Source organism: Cibotium barometz, chromosome 19 (assembly GCF_041138505.1).
Source record: "Cibotium barometz isolate CiBa-2024 chromosome 19, ASM4113850v1, whole genome shotgun sequence".
NCBI lineage: Eukaryota > Viridiplantae > Streptophyta > Polypodiopsida > Cyatheales > Cibotiaceae > Cibotium > Cibotium barometz.
The window spans coordinates 8,547,488-8,568,325 of NC_141064.1; the positions used below are offsets into that span (position 1 = coordinate 8,547,488).

Here is a 20,838-nt window from a genome sequence, read left to right on the forward strand (position 1 = left end):
GAGCAGTCAGCCAGCTGCAAAAACCCATAAAATGATATCAATGCACCGACCAGTCCACAAGCCCAATCCAGGGCCTACCGACCTGATTCTGCACCTACAAGATGCCTCTTGGAATTCCCTCTGCCCTACTCATGCCCTAATGCATCTGTTTTTCTGCTGTCTTTCACAGAATAGCATTGGGATATGCATGTCCATGTGCATGCAAATGACATCCCCTTTTGCTAAACTTGATGACGGAACTCCAACTTCTGACCCCGGATGACTATCATCATCCCCTTGTCTCCTCATGGACTCCCCAACTTGTCATCCTTCCCTTCTTGGCAATCTTTTCACTGAAAACCTTGCCCAGTCTCTAACTCCACTCCAAATCTGATGAAGATCTGTGCATCTGTTCCACTTTGTCCCTTGCCTTCTTGCCTTGTCCCTGAACACTTTCTGTTTTCCTAAGTGTCGAGTCTAGCACTCTCACTCCACCCCTTGGATGATCATCATCCCTTGGAACTGTTCTCTTGAAAGCCTTTCCTAGTATGCCCCAAGTGGCATTGGACTCACAAGGCTACCATTCCCCTGTCAAAATACGCAGCAGAGATGATAACCAGATCTGAGACCACAAGAGCAAGTAGAGTGCAGAAAATAGACAGCACAAGAGAAGGAGAGAGATAGGCGTGTAGCTCTGCTCTATACACAAGATCCCGAAGTGTAAAACAAGATACAATGGTGTGGGGGCCATGGGGCCATTTTATATGGCCCCAAATATGCAGTCGGCCTGTAGAAAAGGCAGCCGACTGGACCTAAATGTCCACGACCAGCTCCATCCACCAATCGGCCAGCTGTACACAGTCGGCCAGCATACATGAGAGGTCGGGAACCAGAAGGAGCAGTCGGCCAGCATCCAAGACATTCTGACCAGCAGTCGGCCAGTGTCTGGATCAGCCAAGGTGCAAAGAATTGCCTCCCACACCTGGTAAAAATAGGGAAAAAATGGGGAAAAATATGTGGAGTGAGGAAAAATGAGAAAACACCTACAAAGGGCGGGCACACCCACAACAGAGGCCCTGGTGTCTGAGCATAACCTTTAGCCCCACGAGTCTAGCTTTGTCCACCGACCCATCTGACGCATATTTGGTCTTAAAGACCCATTTGACACCAATGACTCACCGTTTCGACGGCCTCAGTACCAACTCCCATGTGTTATTCTTCTCAATGGCATCAAGTTCCACCTGCATGGCTTTCCTCCAAGTATCCTGTGAAAGGGCTTCCTTAACGGAAGTGGGCTCCTTGTCCCGCATAATACGAGACATCAAAGCATAGTTTACCTAAAGAAGCCCCGTTGTATTGCTTTTGTCGCGGACTCTGTGCGATCTTCGAGGGCCGTCCTATGTAGTCCACTCAAAGGGTAGCTCTGTGACACCGGACTCCCGAAGGGTGTCCATCAACCACCTGGGTACTCGAACAGATCGTGGAGCCTCCTGCCGTTGTCGGGGCTCTACAGCTACGGGCTCAACCTCCTGTACTAACTGTGGTTGATCAATTGGAACAATAGTCTGGGAATCATCATCAGACTCCTCTGGATCTCCAAGAAGTGGCGGCTCCTCGACAGTGGATACTGGAACATGCTCATCAAAGACCACATCTCGGCTAACAACAATCTCATTCTTCTCTAGATCATACAATCTGTATCCCTTGGAAAGAGAATTATACCCCACACATATAAGCTTGCGGGATTTGGAGTCAAGCTTCCCCCTCTGCTTCTTCGGAATATGTACCCCTCTGCTTCTTCGGAATATGTACATACGCATCGCTCCCAAAAACACGGAAGTGGGAGACATCAGGTTTCCTGCCAAAGTATGCCTCAAACGGAGTCATATTAGGTACTGAAGTCGTTGGAGACCGGTTGAGGGTATGCCAGTTGAGGGTATGGACAGCCGTTGCCACAACCTCTCCCCAAAGTGGAAGAGGAAGATCACGATGCTCCAACATGGTCCTCGCCATCTCCACCACAGTCCTGTTTTTGCGTTCTACAACTCCATTCTCTGAAGGCGATCCTATATTGGCCAGTTCCCTCTTGATGCCATGATCTGCACAAAATCTAAGAAAAGCATTCGAAGAGAATTCACCCCCTTTGTCAGCCTGAGAGTCTTTACCTGCAATCCAGACTCTTTTTCCACCATCACGTGCCAATCCTTGAACCGTGCAAAAGCTTGGTCCTTCTGTGAAAGAAAGTAGACCCACGTGAATCTGATACAGTCATCAACAAGCAGCATGAAATAGAGAGATCCTCCCAAGTCAGTGTCTGCTGAGGTCCACACAAGTCAGTGTGAATCAACTCCAATGGTTTTGAAGCCTGCCTCGAAGCCTGCTTCGGAAAGAATTCCCTGTTTAGGAAAGGATTCCCTGTGCTGCTTACCACGTATGCAAGAATTGCAACGTCCTTGCCTGCTGCCAACATCTGGCAAGCCAACCACCATCTGGTCCCGGAAAGCTCGCCGCAAATCTCCGACCTGAGTACCTGTCAAATGAGGAGAGTGCAGAGAGCTTGTAGATACCATTCTCCACACCGCCTTCCCAAACAACTTGGCCAGTCTCACGGTCCCGTAGAGCACCTGAATGCTCCTCAAATTCCACCCGAAAGCCAGTCTTGCATACTTCATGCACTGACAGAAGATGAAAACCAAGAGCAAGGACGTAAAGAACACGGGAGGCATGCTTGCCCCCCTTGCCGTCGGGAATAATCTCCATCCGACCCTCACTGTGTATCGGAATGGTGGAGTTGTTGCCAATGAAGATGCGACCTGACTGCCGTTTCAAATCCAAAAAGAAGTCTCGGGACAGAGTCATGTGCCTGGAAGCACCACTGTCAAGAATCCATTCCCGGGTATCCTTTGCGGTGAAGCCAACTGCCTCCTCGCTCGAAGACGTTGAAGCATCTGAGTCCATCATCTCTAAGTGCACAAATGCAGGAGTCTTTACAGCTGAGGCTGAAGAATCAGCACTCTTCCCAATCCGCTTAGGACACTTCCTCCAATAGTGGCCTTTCTCACCACAATCATTGCAAGACCTCTCGGCCTTCAGTTTCTCTCGATCTGTGTCAAGCTTCTTCTCAGAAGACTTCTCCGGTGAAGCCTTCCCTTTGCCCTGGCCTTTCGGCCATTAGCCAGTTAAGGCCTCCGAACCTCCGCTGTGAGGAGGGTTCGTGAATCATTTCTCTTGGTCCAAGACCATGGGCACAAGCTCCTCCCATGTAATGGTGCTGAGCCTACCACTAGTAATCAAAGAGGAGTAGAAAGCGGAACACTGAGCAGGCAAGTGGGATAGCAAAGTAATGGCCATATCTTCTCATGATATCTCCTTCCCAGCCTAGAGGACTTCCTGCTGAAGGGCCTGCAGCTTGTTAATGTGCTCCCGCATCGTCGACGACTTTGCAGGGTTCATAACCCGCATCTGTGCTTCCAAGGAAATCCTCTTCATGGGCGATACCCTGTTATAAAGAGAAGCCAAGCGCTGCCATATGCCTCTGGCCAGCGTCATATGCTTTACGTGATTGATTACTTGCGGTGTGCAATTGAGGAAGATAAATGAACGGACCCTGGCGTTGACACGATCCCACATCTGTGCCTATGCCTCGCAGTCCTTCCTAGTTGACTGTAACTCCCCTTCCTCTGCTTCCGGCCGTGGAACCCCAATAACGATGAAATCAGCAAGGTCATATGACTCCAACACAGACTCCATCATAACCTTCCAAAAACTGTAATTGTTCTCGTCCAACTTACAGTCCACTGGTGGGAACGTGGGGAGTGTTGGGATCTTCACATGCTTCTCAGCCATCTCTAACAAATCTGCCATCGCGGGGATGTAACTGAAAAAAGGATGGGTGGGTGGGAAAAAAAACTTTAAACCTGCAAGTGTCTGTACAGCAACTCAGCCCGCCTTCCTCTTGCTTCTTCTCTTCCCGAACAGTCCCTGACAATCCACCAATCAGCAACGCAACAATCCCCCTCTTACTCAGAAAACTCCCAAGATCTTTCAAGAGCCTAGGGCTCTGATACCATGTCAAAATACGCAACGGAGATGATAACCAAATCTGAGACCACAAGAGCAAGTAGAGTGCAGAAAATAGATAGCACAAGAGAAGGAGAGAGAGAGAGGCGTGTAACTCTGCTCTATACACAAGATCCCGAAGTGTAAAACAAGATACAATGGTGTGCAATCGGCCTGTAGAAAAGGCAGCCGACTGGACCTAAATGTCCACGACCAGCTCCATCCACCAGTCGGCCAGCTGTACACAGTCGGCCAGCATTCATGAGAGATCGGGGACCAAAAGGAGCAGTCGGCCAGCATCCAGGACATCCTGACCAGCAGTCGGCCAGTGTCTGGATCAGCCAGGGTGCTGCACCCAACTACCTCCCACACCTGGTAAAAATAGGGAAAAATACGGGGAGTGAGGAAAAGTGAGAAAACACCTACAAAGGGCGGGCACACCCACAACAGAGGCCCTGGTGTCTGATAAAGACAGGAGATGACTTCTAACATCCCCTTGGGTCTTGTGGAACACCAGCAACCAACCTCCTGGGAACTTCTTCCATGTCTTGTGTTACTCCACTTAGACTGTGCACCTTCATCTGGGACACCATCAGTGTTTAGCCTTGTTGAGCCTGATGCTCTGATACCAATGTCACATGCGGAAGCTCTGGGAGAGTCTTCTTTCAGGCCTACACCTCTTAGGAACATCTTGACACAAACTGCAAGCAAAAGATGGAGAGAAGAGAGAGAGAGTTGTATTTTCAGTATATTCAATGTAGTACAAAAAAGGTCCACAATCTTTCGCAAGCCCTACACTGCCATATAAAAAGGTTCTCGACTCCAAAAAGTCCTATCCTACTGACCCAGTCCATAAAGGACTGAATGATCTATGAATTCTGGGCTGAGCACTTTTATAGAGCCTTGGGACCCCCACATATGCTGGCCGTTCAGCAAAAACCCATAAAATGATATCAATGTGCCAGCCAGTCCAGAAGCCCAATCCAGGGCTGATCTTGGGATCTGAATGTCCATGACACATGTGCATGCACATGACAGATGGACAGATAGATCCATTGAGTGCATCAATCTGCAGGTCTAGGTACAATGTCCTCCAGTCATAACATGCACAACAGATCCACTCATCCCACTTATATAGTAATCCCCCATAAAAGCATTAAGCAGTCACTTATGGGATTATTAACTTATAAGTGTTAATAACCTTAGGCAACTATAATCAGCCTGCTTTCCTAATCCTTTGGGTCCTGCAACCCTAGATTAGACCAACTAAACCTATGGTTAGGGTCAAGTATGTACCAGCACAGTGCACATTACCAACCCAATGCACATACGGTGATCGGTATGTCCACATGGAACCCGAGTGTGGGGTGCACATGACATGCTGGTCCAAGCCACAATCTAAGGCAGGTGCCCAGATGAGTTCACATGCCACACATCCTATACACTCACCATCCCCATCCTACCATCAGATCCACTGACTGCCTGAGACTAGGATGTCAAACCAAGCACACATGGCTCCAATCCCAAGAGAGGAAACCAAAGAGTAGTATAATAGCTCCATGAGATACAGAACCATGGGAAAAACTGAAAGACTCAGAGAGAGAAAGCGAGAGAGATACCTTACACAGGCAACTCTGAGAACCCCGTAAACCATGCACATTCCCCCATAAACCAAGTGATGATGTCAGAATACGCAGCAGAGATGATGACCAGATCTGGGAACACAAGAGCAAAAACGCATGCAGAAAAAATACAGCACAAGAGAGAGAGAGATGTAGGCGTGTAACTCTGCTCTATATACACAAGAAGATCCCTGGTATGATACACAAGTGGCAAGGGGGCTGGGGGCCTATTTATATGCCCCCACTTCAGCAGTCGGCCTGCTGTAGGGCAGCCCACGACTGTATCAATGGTCGGCCAGCAGCAAATGAGGCCCACGACTGCATACATCCAGTCGGCCAGCATCTAGAAGTCCACGACTGATGTCTGAGCAGTCGGCCAGCTACTCGTCCTCCAGCCGCCTCAGGGCTGCCTCCCAAGCCACAGAAAAAATGGGAAAAACAGGGGGAAAATGCGGAGAGTGGGGGAAAATGATAAAACACCTCATAAGGGCGGGCACACCCACAACAAAGACCCTGGTGTATAAAACTAGACAAGAGATGCCTTCTAACACCCCCTCTCAGCTCCTGGCTGTGAAACAAGGTGGTTCCAAACGTTATGTACTGTACGGATCCGTACGTACTGTACGTTGTTTGGTATGGAAAAAAATTTTAAGGTACGTAAAAATACGTACCATTGGTAAAAATACATAAAATCTCAGAAATTTCAGCCACCTACATTAAATTTCAGTATATGTCCACATTGACATATAAAACTTTCGAAATAGAGACACAACAAGGTCAAAAACCTACTAATTCAAAAGTGAGAAATTAGAATCACAAAGTCGTCAATCATACTTAATAAGTTAATCGTACTTAATACTTAATACTTATTACTTAAGACAAGTCACATTGTCAAAAGTGAGTCGTGACAACTCACAATTCACATCAAGAAATGATGAAATTTGAAAATGAGTCTATGAATAATGACAAAATGTGCCATGTCCATACAACACCAAATCAAAACTAAGGTAATCCAAATCAAAACTCATCATCCGATGAGGATGATGACCCTGGAGAATCAAGCATATAACCCTCCGTGATGACATTGCCCTCGTCATCATACTCAGGCCCTGTCATCATGGGCACAGGTGGGTGGGCTGCCTCAGATGTCCCTGTCCCTGTCTCTGCATCATCCTGCTGGGTAGTGTGAATGAGGCGAACGGCCTCATTCGCACGTGCTCGAGGAGTCTGAATAGGCAGCTTCCCTCTCCGGGCGCCTCTCCGGCCAGAACTCTCTGCATCTGCAGGTCCCTCATGTAGCTGAATTTTATAAGCTCGGGCTCTCGATCTCGTCACCCGCCTGTCTACACTCTGCAGCTCTCTATGCAGGAGGCAAAGAATCTCGTCCTGCTCATCTCTCAACCGTTGCTCTGCCTCATCAATGGTGGTAGGATCTGGGACCAGCTTGACACGTGTTGGATCCACCTATTCAACGTAAAACCAAAGAGAACGCGGAGTGTCAACGACTCAACTTTTTGTATACTATAGTATAAAAGCTATGTAAATGGGAGGCCAATCCCCATAAGAGAATGAATAGGATAAACTCACCTGTTTTGGGGTGCCCAAAGCATGATAAGCTCGTACGAGCTTCATGTTGGCCCTACAATAGACCAGTCTCTCTAGTTGAGAGGTGCTCAAACGATTGCGTATCTTTGTATGTATGAGCGAGTAAGCGCTCCAGTTGCGCTCACAAGCACCTGCTGAACAATCCTGCACTCCAATTCAAAAAAAGTGCTTCATTCATGTGAGCTCAGCAATTCCCAATAAGCTTCACAAGACTAGTTCATAGTCCATAGTACATACATGATATACATACCTGAGATAGCACTCGCAGAGCTATATCTGTAAGCTGTGGAAGACCCTGTCTTCCATAGTTTTGCCACCAAGTAAGAGGAAGCTTGGTGGCCTCTGGTCTAAGAGCAACAACTCTAGCAAATGAGGGTCCGAAGTTGTTGACCCAGCTGCAGAGCTCCACATCAATCTCCAATTGCTGCTCCACATCATACATACTATTAATGTACCTATCTCGTAAGGTGAGCAGCTCCCTATCATGAAAGAGAAGTGGCGTCTTGTAGAAAGGATGGAGGAATGCAGCCATCCCATGAATGGGGCGACTCATATACCCCCATCGATAATCCACAATAGCCAATATATCATCTCGGCTGCAAGAGTAAAATAAACAGAGAAGTAGAGCAATTAGTAAGTCAAGACTCAAGAATCAAGATTCTGTAATCGGCCATCAAGAATCAAGATTTTACTTACCAATTCTGTGTCGGACGTACAGGCTGCAATATGACTCTTCATCTGCATGAAGAGGTGGTACACTAAGCCCAAAGTGGAGGCCTCCATGTCTGTGACTCGCAGAAGTACGAATACTGGCTGCAAAGCCACTAAGAGAGTTTGCACATCCGTCCACAGGGTCTCATCCAGTATCCGTCTCTGTATGTATTTGGTGGGCTCTGACTGTGAATGATACATATCTCTCCACTTTGGATCCACAACTGTCTGTAATAGTGGATCTCTCAATTTGAAAAGCCTGTGTAGCACCAAATACATATAGGCAAATCTTGTCTTGGATGGCCGCACCATATCTAGGTTGCTGTGGCTCCTAAAGATAGCCAATGCCTGCTGCTTCTTTCTGAAGAATGTAGTGATCTTCGTGGCATCAGAAACTGTGGGTTGCACCCAACTCAGCTTGCCTATGTCCTCCATAAGCAAATCAAGGCAATGGGCTGCACAGGGAGTCCACACAATGCGAGGAAACTCCGCCTCCACCATGTCTCCCATTGCCTTGCAATTAGCAGCATTGTCTGTTACAACCTGCACCACATTCTTTGGACCAACTTCAACAATTGCTTGGCGAATATGCTCATAGATACTCTCAGCAGTGATGCGTTCGCCTGCCTTCCCAGCATCCACAGCGCGTAAGAAATACGTACCAAGACATGAAGAGACAAGAATATTGATGATGTGTTGTCGCCGTGTGTCACTCCAGCCATCTGAAATGATAGTGCAACCAAATTGTTGCCAACCTGCTTTCACTAGCACCAATGCCTTGTCTATCAAGGCCTTTTGCTCATCAAGCATCGTGGTGCGCATCTTTTTGTACTCAAGCCCTGACCATGACTCCGTGTGTCCAACCTGGGCTATAGCTCTGACCATCCTCTTCCATTGGTCAGTCCTCAAAACATTGAAGGAGATATTGCACTCTATGAGAGTGCGAGCAATCTCCATCTCAGCCACCTTTTGCCTTTCTTTGACCCAAGACTGTGCATGCACACGAGAAGGCAAGGTGGTTTGCCTTTCCGTATATGTATCACCCTCATTCTCATCTTGCATGATAGAAGGCCTCTTTCTGGCACACGATGCCTGCTCAAAAGAGGCAGGCTGAGATTCATCAACCTGCGTGGATGGACCAGCCAAGTCCCCAAGAAGAGCATCATGAAGCGCATCCTGTCTCTTGTGTGCCTCTTCCTCTTCCAGCTGCCCCCATTGCAGGGAAATTTTCAGCAATCAACTGATCTCTCAATGCTTGTGGCACTCTCTTGCACCCTGCACAATTGTTGGTGGTGCCAATGCCTGTGAGGTGCTTGATGACACGAGTAATTGTACTCGTGAGGGTGAAATTGCAATACTTGCACTGCCATTGTCGAGTGCCACTACCTGCCTGCCCTGGAGTAGTCACAATGCGAATGACGTTTGTGTGCTCCTTCCAGTATGGGTTCTCTCGCTTCGGCATGATTGCTCTGACAAATTCAATGCACAATGCCATACAATTTCAATCAGGATTCAGCAATCATGCAATGCATAATATTTAGTGGGCAGCTCAGGTGAGAATGAGTGTGAGAGGGAGGGAGGGAGAGAGAGAGAGAGAGAGAGAGAGTTATGTTACTGCCTTGGGGGCCTGAGCAAGGGTGGGTGGGGAAAGGGGGGCGAACAGCTTACAGTATCGGCGACCACCACACGCTGTACGGAGTCCAGGCGGTATCGGCGAACCCAGGGAGGCGAACAGCTTACAGCTGGCGAACACAAAAGGGAGGGCGGTGGCGAACAGCAGGCGGCGAACACACAGACGGGCGAACAGCTTGCGGTATCGGCGACCACCACACGCTGTACGGAGTCCAGGCGGTATCGGCGAACCCCCCAAAAAAAAAAAAGATACGAGACGCTATCGCTGGCAAAACCCGAAACGACCACCCCAAAAAAAATCGTACGGATCCCCGTACTGTACGGATGTACGGTACGGAATGGATCCGTACGTACGTTTTGATCCAACCTTGCTGTGAAACCAACCACAGGGAGCTGGGGTGCCGCCTGAGCAAATCCTGAGAGAGCGACTTCGTGAAGTTCCACCGTACTGTCCTCCGTCAAACAAAACTCTAGCAAGATGTCATCAGCAACGATCTGTTCACGAACAAAGTGCCTCTGGCTGACCATGGGTTCCTTCAGTGTAAGCCCAAACCTGCAATGCAACCTCTGCATCCTCACCACCTCACAAGCAGCCCGGTACTCTGCCTCTGTCCGCGACAAGGCAAAAGATGACTGCCTCTTACTGCTCCGAACAACTGCTCCTGGGCCTGAAGTAGATCTCCTCGTGTCCGGATCTCCTCCCCAAATTGAGTCACTCCAACCGTGGAGTCGGACTCCATCCAACAATCCCCCTCCTGTGCACAAGAGTCCATGATCCTTCGCATGCCGCAAAAACCACAGGAAACGCAATCCTGCCTCCCAAAGAGTCATCTGCAACCAACCGCCTCATCAGGAAGCTCCCGTCCAATCTGGTGTCCATCAACCATATCAATGAACCATCCTGCTTCTGAGTCAAAGAGGCATCACACTGCTCACAAGGATCAACACCTGTTACGGTCCAAAAACAAGTCCTGGAAACCTCCTGAAGACCACGCAAGGCCTTCTGAAACCTGTCAACCACCCCCTCTGAATCCGGAATCACAAAGCCTGGAGTATGCACCTCCTTCTGCAAGTAATCAACTGCCACCTGCCTGGCTTTTCGAAAGGTCCCCGTGGAAAGAACATCCTCATCTACTGGAGGTTCTTTGTCCCGAATACTACGAGACATCAGAGCATAAGTTACCTGTTCAGTTTCCTCTGACTGACGAACACAATAACTACCAACATCAGTACTGGAAAGTTCCTGCCAACTACTTCCAGCTATTGGTAAGCTATCCACCATCTGGTCCCGGAAAGCCTGTACCTGCAGCGTATCCACACTTGAGTAGCCATTACCAGACTGCCACTCATCACAACCCTGAGGACCTGGGGGAGAGAGTGCTGAAAGCTTGTAAACTCCATTCTCCACTCCGCCTTCCCAAACCACTTGGCCTGTTGCTTTGTCCCGGAGAGCAACAAAATGCTCATCAAACTCCACCCGTACGCCAGTCTTGCAAACCTGATGCACTTACAACAGATGAAAACCAAGTGACGGAACATAAAACACCTGGGAGGAATCCTCCCCCCCTCTGCCATCGGGAACTATCTCCATCCTGCCCTCACTGTGAACTGGGATAGTGGACGTATCCCCAATAAGAATGTGACCAGAAAGCCTGCAAAGATCCTGTAAACCGGAGCGGAAAGGAGTCATGTGCCTGAAAGCACCACTATCGAGAATCCACTCCCGAGTATCCGTTGCGGCGAATCCTCCAATCTCCTCCCCGCCTGAAGAAAATGAAACATCAGTGTCCATCACCTCCAGGTGCACAAAAGCCGGAATCTTTATGATTACTGCTGAGGAATCTTCACCCTTCTTGGTCTTCCGCTTGGGACACTATCTCCAATAGTGGCCTTTCTCGCCACAATCATTACAGGTCCTCTCTGCCTTTAGTTTCTCGCGGTCAGTAAAACGGACTTCTTCTCAGAAGACTTCTCCGACGAAGCCTTCCCTTTGCCCGTGTTACGGCCTTTCGACCGTTGGCCAGTTAAATCCTCCGAACCTCCACCCTGAGGAGGGTTCGTGAATCGTTCCTCCTGGTCCAGGACCATGGGCACAAGCTCCTCCCACGTGATGGTGCTGAGCCTGCCACTGGTAATCAAAGACGAGTAAAATGCTGAGTACGAAGAGGGCAAATGTGACAACAACGTGATGGCCATGTCCTCTGACGATATCTCCTTCCCAGCCTGAAGAACTTCCTGCTTAAGAGCTTGCAGCTTGTTAATATGCTCCCGCATTGTCGACGACTTTGCAGGGCTCAAAACCCGCATCTGTACTTCCAAGGAAATCCTCTTCATGGGCGATACCCTGTTGTAAAGAGAGGCCAAATGTTGCCATATACCTTTGGCCAGCGTCATATGCTTTACATGATTGATTACCCGCGGTGTGCAGTTGAGAAAGATAAACGAACGGACCCTGGCGTTGACACGATCCCACATCTGTGTCTGAGCCTCCCGGTCCTTTCGGGTCGACGGTAACTCCCCTTCCTCTACTTCCGACCGTGGAACACCAACAACGACGAAATCTGTGAGGTCGTAAGACTCCAGAACAGATTCCATCATAACCTTCCATATGCCGTAGTTGCTCCCCTCCAACTGACGGTCCACCGGGAACGTGGGGAGTGTCGGGATCTTCACATGCCTCTCGGCCATCTCAAACAGATCTGCCATTGCGGGGATGTCCTCTGAAAAGGGTGGGTGGGTCGGAACAAAGAAGAACTAATACTTGCAAGTGGCTGTCCAGCAAATCAGCCCGCCGTCCTCTTGCTTCTCCTCTTCCCGAACAGTCCCGTACGGTCCACCAATCAGCCACACAACAGTCCCCCTCTTGCTCACACAAATCCCAAGAACTATCTAGAGCCTAGGGCTCTAATACCATGTCAAAATACACAGCGGAGATGATGACCAAATCTGGGAACACAAGAGCAAAAACGCATGCAGAAAAAATACAGCACAAGAGAGAGAGAGATGTAGGCGTGTAACTCTGCTCTATATACACAAGAAGATCTCGGGTATGATACACAAGTGGCAAGGGGGCTGGGGGCCTATTTATATGCCCCCACATCAGCAATCGGCCTGCTGTAGGGCAGCCCACGACTGTATCAACAGTCGGCCAGCAGCAAATGAGGCCCACGACTGCATACTCCAGTCGGCCAGCATCCAGAAGTCCACAACTGATGTCTGAGCAGTCGGCCAGCTACTGGTCCTCCAACCGCCTCAGGGCTGCCTCCCAAGCCACATAAAAAATGGGAAAAATAGGGGAAAAATGCGGAGAGTGGGGAAAAATGATAAAACACCTCATAAGGGCGGGCACGCCCACAACAAAGGCCCTGGTGTATAAAACTAGACAGGAGATGACTTCTAACAGATGATGCCCATAGCTAGGGGGTGAGAATTCTTACTCTGCCAGAGCCACTGTCCGCAAACAAAACCTTCCTAGGGGGGGGGTTTGAAGTGCAATCATGCAGAGGGCAACAACATTCTTTTGGCAACTAATGGCACTTAGTGGGCAAAGACAACTATATATTGACCCATGGCACGTTGACAAGCTGTCACTGTGTTGACTTCAAGGTGGGAAAAGAAGAAGTAGGAATTACAGGCCACCAAAAGGTTTGTTGGATACTGTATCAAGAACATGTGAATCACCCTCATGGTGTACAGGAGGGACATGCTCCCACAAAATAACATGAACAAATGCTCTATTCCTACACTAGCACTGAGGGGATAGGAAAAGGCCAGAGCTCCCTTGTTGGTTTATGTGGTCCTTGTGTACTAGAGAACTACAAAGACGCTTGACCAGATAGATAAGAACATTTACCTAGTTCCATACTCAAACGATAGCCATGAATCAGATAAATGATCAACGATGCTAGGTGCAGTGCACAAGCAGACTGCTTGAGACTGCAGTTGTTTGGCAACCTTTACAGAGGCACCTTTACTTTCTTCATAAACTTACCCTAGGCAATGCACACATTGTCTCATGACAAGAAATTGAAGCACAAGTCACTATCAACAGTCTGATAAAATTAGATAAATGACTGGTCATTCCCCATTTTGACTACGCTTTCACAAACACAATGATTTTGAGATACGCGCTCTCAGTGTTTGCGGTCCATAAAAGTCAGTGAGAAAACAACAGTCTGATAAAATTAGATAAATGACTGGTCATTCCCCATTTTGACTACGCTTTCACAAACACAATGATTTTGAGATACGCGCTCTCAGTGTTTGAGGTCCATAAAAGTCAGTGAGAAAACTTGGAACTTACGCCTTTACCCACACTTTGACGGGATCCCCCTGTAAGGATAACTAAGAGAATCAAAGAACAATATCAATCGCTCTCAGTGTTTGAGGTCCATAAAAGTCAGTGAGAAAACTTGGAACTTACGCCTTTACCCACACTTTGACGGGATCCCCCTGTAAGGATAACTAAGAGAATCAAAGAACAATATCAATCTACTATGATATAGCTAAGGATGGTTCCGTCATCTGTGCAAATAGTAAATGATCCTGTTCCTCATATAGTTTTAAGGCAATTAACATTTTGTCTAACACCTCACCGAGCACCAAGTGCAACATAGCCAATCACCGACAAAATTTCTCTAAGTACCTGCTCCCAGGCTTCTTAGAGCCAGAAGAACCTTCTTTGGATCCAGCCCCTGACATCAAAAGACGTTCTCATTGAGTCAGGCTCGACGATGACCGTTTGAGACAGGTAAAATATACAGTTAGGTTCACAGACAGGCCAAAATATGCAGTTAGGGTTCACAGGTCAAGGTTGAGACTCAAAGTGTCCGGAAAATGTGTAATATACCTTCAGTTTTCAACCGATCGTTAGGGTTCCCACGGTCATTGGAGTGGGTATTATTGTCACGATCATTGGGGTTAATTGTTCCCCCACGCACAAAAGCTTTTCCTCCGGGCATATCATCAGCCTTGAAGGACTCCACAAATTCTTCGTAGAGCCTTGCGGCTTCCTCATCAGCACGCTGTAAGAACACAGAAACATACACGGATACTAAGAGAAGGAAAAGCACCCACAAAGTAAACAAGTTGCTTATGCACGACTTGAAAACATGAGCAGTATAGATAACACATGAACTTCGATGACTATGTTCCATTCACTTTTCTTCTTCATGTATGCATATTCTCAAAAAATATATACATCTGTGTAAGCATGCGTGTGCACATAGCTTTTGTTATGAAAAATCTACAATTCTACAGAAAAAGATGAATTGTGAGCAAAGCAGCGACAAGATCTGAGTTTTAAAGGCAGCAGCATAAACGGAGAACCACCTTCTTCTTGGCTTCCTCCTCCTCTCTGTGTTTCTGAAATGGCGTCTTCTTTCGAACGACAGAGAAAGATGTGACTTTCTCATTGGATGAGGCCTGCGTAAAGTACAAAAAAAAGTGTTAAAACATGCTTGCAACCCAAAGCCATGGCAACTCGACCTTGGATTGGCTCATAAGCTCTCTCTCTCTCTCTCTCTCTCTCTCTCTCTCAACTACGCAACCATGGAAACTCACAGAGAGACCATAAAACCTTCTTTCTCTCTCTCTCTCTCTCCTCCGTAGCCATGGGAACTAAGATATACAGAGAGCGAGGGGCTCTCTACGCTTTCCCTATAACTTTCAAGCCATGAAAACAGAGAGAGGGGGACCAGAAAACCTTCTGTCTCTCTCTAAAAAATGGCAGCTTGAGCTTGAAACCACAGCCATGGAAACAGAGAGAAAGCATACGGCATCTATAAACTCCATGAGCATGGCAGCTTAAACTCTCTCTCTCTCTCTCAACATCTGTGTATATAAAAACCCTAAAACCTCTATGTCTGTCATTAATTGTTGCAAGATTAAAGAATGGAAAACCGCATTGCAGGAGAGGGCACTTACCTTCATCGCAACCCGATTTGCACAGAAAGAGTAGGACAAGTCGATCTCGCATACAGTACAAAAGAATCACAGATTGTTGCGAACCCCGCGAGGGATCACGACCCCGGAAAACAGAAAACCTTATGCTATACACTACAAACACATAGTTGTGCATAGCATTGTATTATGACAAATTACGATAAACTTTATTATAATTCTCGCGATAAATCATCAACAATGGCATTTTATTTCTCTTGCCTAAGTTAATAAAAATGAATGGGCACAATTAGGATTTACCACCAAGGACCATACACAAGGAATTCAGCATGTCGTAGAGAGCATGGAGGAGTTGACAATTGAGGACCATTTCTCTAAGTGCAAGGTCCATAATAGATCCAGTGCGCTTGACCATGTCTCCTTCTTTTATGGCGGTATCACTATCGGATATAACAATTCCTACATTCGCTGCTTGGCAAATAAAGAAAAAGAAGGGACGAAGTCGAATCGTCAAATGAGTGTCAATGAAATGGACCAATGCCTCCATAATGGCATGTTTGGATATGAGAACCCTACCATCTGGGTGGGGGAGATGAGGCCAATTGAACTCTAATTTGATGCAACAAACTCTCGTCAAGTTTTGCACCGTAGAATGGGTAAAATGTAGGATTGATGGTGCAAGGTTTGGGGAGCATTACAATAAATTTTTTAGAAGCAGGGCTACTATAAGAAGGGGATCCGCCAAGGGGGTTGAACACCCATGTGCGCTTAGGTGAGAAGTTTCAAGGAGGGGTTGCCATGAACCCAACCGCCCCATTGCTCCACATGTACCTCAAGAGGAAAAAAACTCTCATCAAGTTATGGACTCTTTTATAGATGGTAAATGGTTGTGTCTCTAGTAGTCGACAATCCAAATCACGTTGTTAGGGAATCTCCTCTAGCATTGAAGACGATAGGTGGTAAAGGACTCACTCCCTAGGGTAGCCCCGTTTTACGTGATTTTATAAAATGAAAATAGGCTATAAATCCATTAGGGGTCAATGGGGGGTGAGGATCCTATGCTTGCTCCCCGTAGGCCTATAAGTTAATGTTAGGAGCCTAATCTTGGATCCAAGTGTCCCACCAAGGGCACCTCCAAGTGGGCTTTCATAACCTCCTTCCTGATTGGGAGTGTAGGTGCAATGACTATAGCTATCGTGTCATCTTGTATCTCATAATGTTTATAAGCCAGCCAATGATGGGCAGACTGGTAGTCGTAGCTTGGGAGGAGGATCCTTCCTGGGTTTTGCAGGGCTCAATTAGCAAGAATGGGTTGATATTGATGAAATCTTCCTCGATTGCTTCCTACCCAATATACCTTTGGCATGCTTCCCAAGGTCTTATCTGTGGAGACAAAAGTATCATTAACCGGAGCATAGATTTCATATACCTATTACATATGACACTCGATGTATGCTAACCAATACTCAATGTATGATCCTTTATGGGTGTTGCAAGACGGCTCAATGACAAGAATGGGTTGATATCAATGAAATCTTCCTCGACTCCTTCCTATCCAACATACCTTGCTGGCATGCTTTCCACCAAGGTCTTGTCTATGGAGACAAAAGTATCATTAACCAAAGCATAGATCTCATATACCTATTACATATAATACTCAATGTATGCCAACCATTGTCAGCAAAATGTGGACTTGCATTGCCATGTTGTGGGTTGTTGCATGGCAAGGAAATCATTAGCAATGTTGCTCCCACCACATTAAGATTAGATGCATGAAGATCCTACGAGACCACATGTATGCATGATGACAAATGTCATGGCAAGGTGTGAAGGGTGGGTGCTTGACTCTCTTGAGAGATCACATCATCCATATGAACTTGGGGAGCTTTCTTGTATAAAAGTTGCTCCACTTAAGCCTAAGAGATCATATCAAATAGCACAAGACTCACTAGTGGGCCATACGAGAACATTCACAAGGTTTGGCGTGAGGGTTATGGGTGGAGAAATACTTTTGGTGGATGCATATGGAGTTTGCGAGGTGGTGGTTGCACGGTGATAGCATTAAGCACACGGGGTGTTCGTTACATGGTGATAGCATTAAGTGTTAAAATTTGAGCATAATGATGAGCTATGGTGGATCAAACACTAGAATCAACATCATTAACAAAGTGATTAGCAAATGATTAAGATGTAATTAGTGAATAATTAGCAAATAAATTAATGTAAGCATGGATACTCAAAAACCAGCAAATTCTCATTAGGGCTATGCCTCAATTTATAGAGTTTACATCAAGCATCAAATCCCATTGATTTCTCCATGATTCACTCCCAAAATATCTCCACCTCTTGCCTGATTCTCTCCACCTCTTCTCTTTTCCCTGAATATCTCCCAGAATAACTCCACACTCCTAAATTCTCTCATGCTACCCTTTATTCTCTCCCAGTAGATTCTTCTCACCTTTTCAAAGGTTCTTTCACAATTACATCTTCTCTTTTACAGCCTCTAACCAAGAGCTTGTTCCCACACACACCCTATTCACTTGTATATTTCAACACCTCCCCTCAAGTGAATAATCCTAGCACACCTGGACCCTGTATCAAGTTTCCCTCTTACTTGATAGTCCGCGACCAGTGCCTCAAGTCCCTAAACTCCATAGTCCTTGACACTCTCTCTCTCTATGTGTCCAAGGCTACTATAAGTGCCCGCGACCTTGACTAAAGTGCTCACACATACATCTACCACGTGGCCTACATCATCGGTGGCTCAGAGGTGGTTTTACTTTGTTGGGGCAAGTTACATTGGGTTGTGGGGTCTCTCTCTCTCTCTCTCTCTCTCTCTCTCTCTCTCTCTCTCTCTCTCTCTCTCTCTCTCTCAAAAAAGATAATCCGACTCCACTTCCTTTGGAGTCTCCATGAAGTTTGCCGATGCCGTTCCTTCTTCACTGGGTTTGCTGTAGCAGTCTCTCGCCATGTGTCCTGGCTTTCCACATTTATGGCAAGTGAAGGTCCTCCCTCCTACTCTGCCTCTTCCTCGTCCTCGTCCTCGAGAGAATCCTCCTCGGGTGAAGAATGCTTTTTCTTCTCCTGCTGGCTGCTGTTGAGTCGAGCCCTTTCTTCTCTTTGCCTCTGCTCTCTTGCTCTAGTAGAGCTGCTTCTATCTCGTGTATCTTCAATTCAGGTACATTCTTTAGTGTTGCTACAATGTTTTCATAATCTCCTTTGTCCACACTCTTCAGAAGTACAGCTAATGCTTCATCATCTTCTACCTTTTTGCCAATAGCTGCCAGCTGTTGCTTAATGCTTTTATATTTATTCAAGTGTGTGATTAAAGGTTCACTTTCCTTCATGTCCAATTTGTAGAATTGCATTAACAGATTTATCTTTGAATTTTTTGCTTGTGTACCAAATAATTTATTGAGTTCATCCCATGCATCTTTTGCCCACTGTATCCCTGTGATGTGATGAATGATTTCATCATTTAAACTAAGTGCAATAAGTCCCAATGCTTTTTCATTCCTACTCTTCCACTCGTTTTCTCCTCTCTCTGGGCATTCATCTCTCCCTTCAACTAATCCCCACAGATTTTTCCTCATCAACAAATACATGGTTTTTGTCTGCCATGTATAAAACTGTTCCCCATTAAATTTGGCTATTTCCTGTGCTGAACTCATGGTGATGTGAAGGGGGTCTTACCTCTTGATCCAATTTCAAGATTCAAGGGCAGTGTCTACCCTTTTACAACTCAATCTGGTGTTTAATAGATGATTACATTAAATTAAGGGTAACCAATTTGTACGGGATGGTTGGAGTATCAAACCAACTCCGATTTGCAATCTGAAGCTTTAGGGATCTGTATCAGATACCTAATGGTTAATTTGAACCCTCAATTGCACCAAAATACAGTGATTAGCACTGATTAATCACTGATTAGCAAATTAATGCTCTGGTTTGTGTGCAAAAAACAGAGTATGCGGGGAGTCCAAATCTGGTGCCTTCCACTTCAAATGAGCTCAAATTCTTTCAAAGGCATCAATAGCAATGAGTCTAGTAGAGGATTAAGCCAAGAAACACAAGATTTGACCAAATATTGAAAGCTTAATCTCTGTTTTACCAAAGTCACCTGCAGATTTGATGAAGAGCTTGGATCTCAATGTAGACTTGATGAAATTGAATTCTGTCATCACCAGCTTGTAGAGCATGCTTGATTACACCTTGGGCTAACAGGAATTAGAAGGATTTGACTCGATGAAGGAGAAATCTCCAATCTGCTTCAGAAAAACGGCGCCCAGTAATTAGCGAAAATCGGCAGTTCTTCGTGTGGCGGTTTGCGCATCTGATTGCATAGGCTGGAGCCCCTTTGGGTTAGCTACCTTGGGCTAGAATGGTTTGGCAAATGATTAAGTATGCAAGGTGCTAGAGCTCCTCCACCAGCTGGGGGTGAAGAGGGGAAGTGAAAACTAACTAAAAAATTGATTTTTTTGCTAATTATCTATTAATCTGGATTAATTAACTAATGGGCTCATAAACCTGATGGATTCTAGGCATGGCTCTGATACCATGTTGAAATTTGAGCATAATGATGAGCTATGGTGGATCAAACACTAGAATCAACATCATTAACAAAGTGATTAGTAAATGATTAAGATATAATTAGTGAATAATTAGCAAATAGATTAATGTAGGCATGGATACTCAAAAACCAGCAAATTCTCATTAGGGCTATGCCTCAATTTATAGAGTTTACATCAAGCATCAAATCCCATTGATTTCTCCATGATTCACTCCCAGAATATCTCCACCTCTTGCCTGATTCTCTCCACCTCTTCTCTTTTCCCTGAATATCTCCCAGAATAACTCCACACTCCTAAATTCTCTCATACTACCCTTTATTCTCTCCCAATAGATTCTTCTCACCTTTTCACAGGTTCTTTCACAATTACATCTTCTCTTTTACAGCCTCTAACCAAGAGCTTGTTCCCACACACATCCTATTCACTTGTATATTTCAACATTAAGCACATGGGGTGATGGTTGGGGCTTCAACACAAACATCAAAGCAGGCGGAGTAGGCTTTGGTGGCACCCTTATCAAGTGGTTGGTGAAAAGAAGAGGGAAGTAGAGGCTTAGGGGGTTATGTGGCCATTACTTGTGCCTCCAATGGCTTTTATGTGGGAAGGGCTCCAAGAGCACATGGAGATAAGGAAAGTAGTGAAGATATGGAGAGAGAACGTTGCATAATTTCCTTAGACTAGTCCCATGCCAGAAAAGGCTAGTGTTGTGTCATGTGGAGATACCCGCATGTTGCTTGCTTGAAGGTATTTGGCTTTAG

At 46.3% G+C, this 20,838-nt stretch overlaps 2 protein-coding genes and 1 pseudogene across 3 annotated transcripts in view; all 3 read right to left on the reverse strand.

Annotated features, from left to right (window-relative positions):
• Window positions 1-15,796, reverse strand: part of LOC147628189 (protein RRC1-like) — a 42,917-nt gene extending 27,121 nt beyond the window's left edge. Inside the window, exons 1-4 of one of the 2 annotated variants that reach the window (XM_086813234.1) lie at window positions 15,534-15,796; window positions 14,940-15,032; window positions 14,458-14,632; window positions 14,254-14,302 (exon numbers count right to left, since the gene is read on the reverse strand). In XM_086813234.1, the coding sequence (XP_086669360.1) occupies window positions 14,254-14,302; window positions 14,458-14,632; window positions 14,940-15,032; window positions 15,534-15,539 (323 nt within the window). In that variant the 5' untranslated portion in view covers window positions 15,540-15,796. The remainder of the gene's footprint in view (window positions 1-14,253; window positions 14,303-14,457; window positions 14,633-14,939; window positions 15,033-15,533) is intronic. The other variant, XM_086813235.1, reaches the window with a different exon arrangement.
• Window positions 6,601-7,898, reverse strand: LOC147628190 (uncharacterized). The gene is made up of 3 exons (XM_086813237.1): window positions 7,516-7,898; window positions 7,248-7,409; window positions 6,601-7,124 (listed from the first exon to the last, which is right to left on the reverse strand). Exons 1-3 carry the CDS (start codon window positions 7,816-7,818, stop codon window positions 6,678-6,680), a joined length of 912 nt encoding a protein of 303 aa, XP_086669363.1. The 5' UTR covers window positions 7,819-7,898; the 3' UTR covers window positions 6,601-6,677.
• LOC147628191 (uncharacterized) lies at window positions 7,874-9,529 on the reverse strand (annotated as a pseudogene).
• Window positions 15,797-20,838: the final 5,042 nt, after the last annotated feature.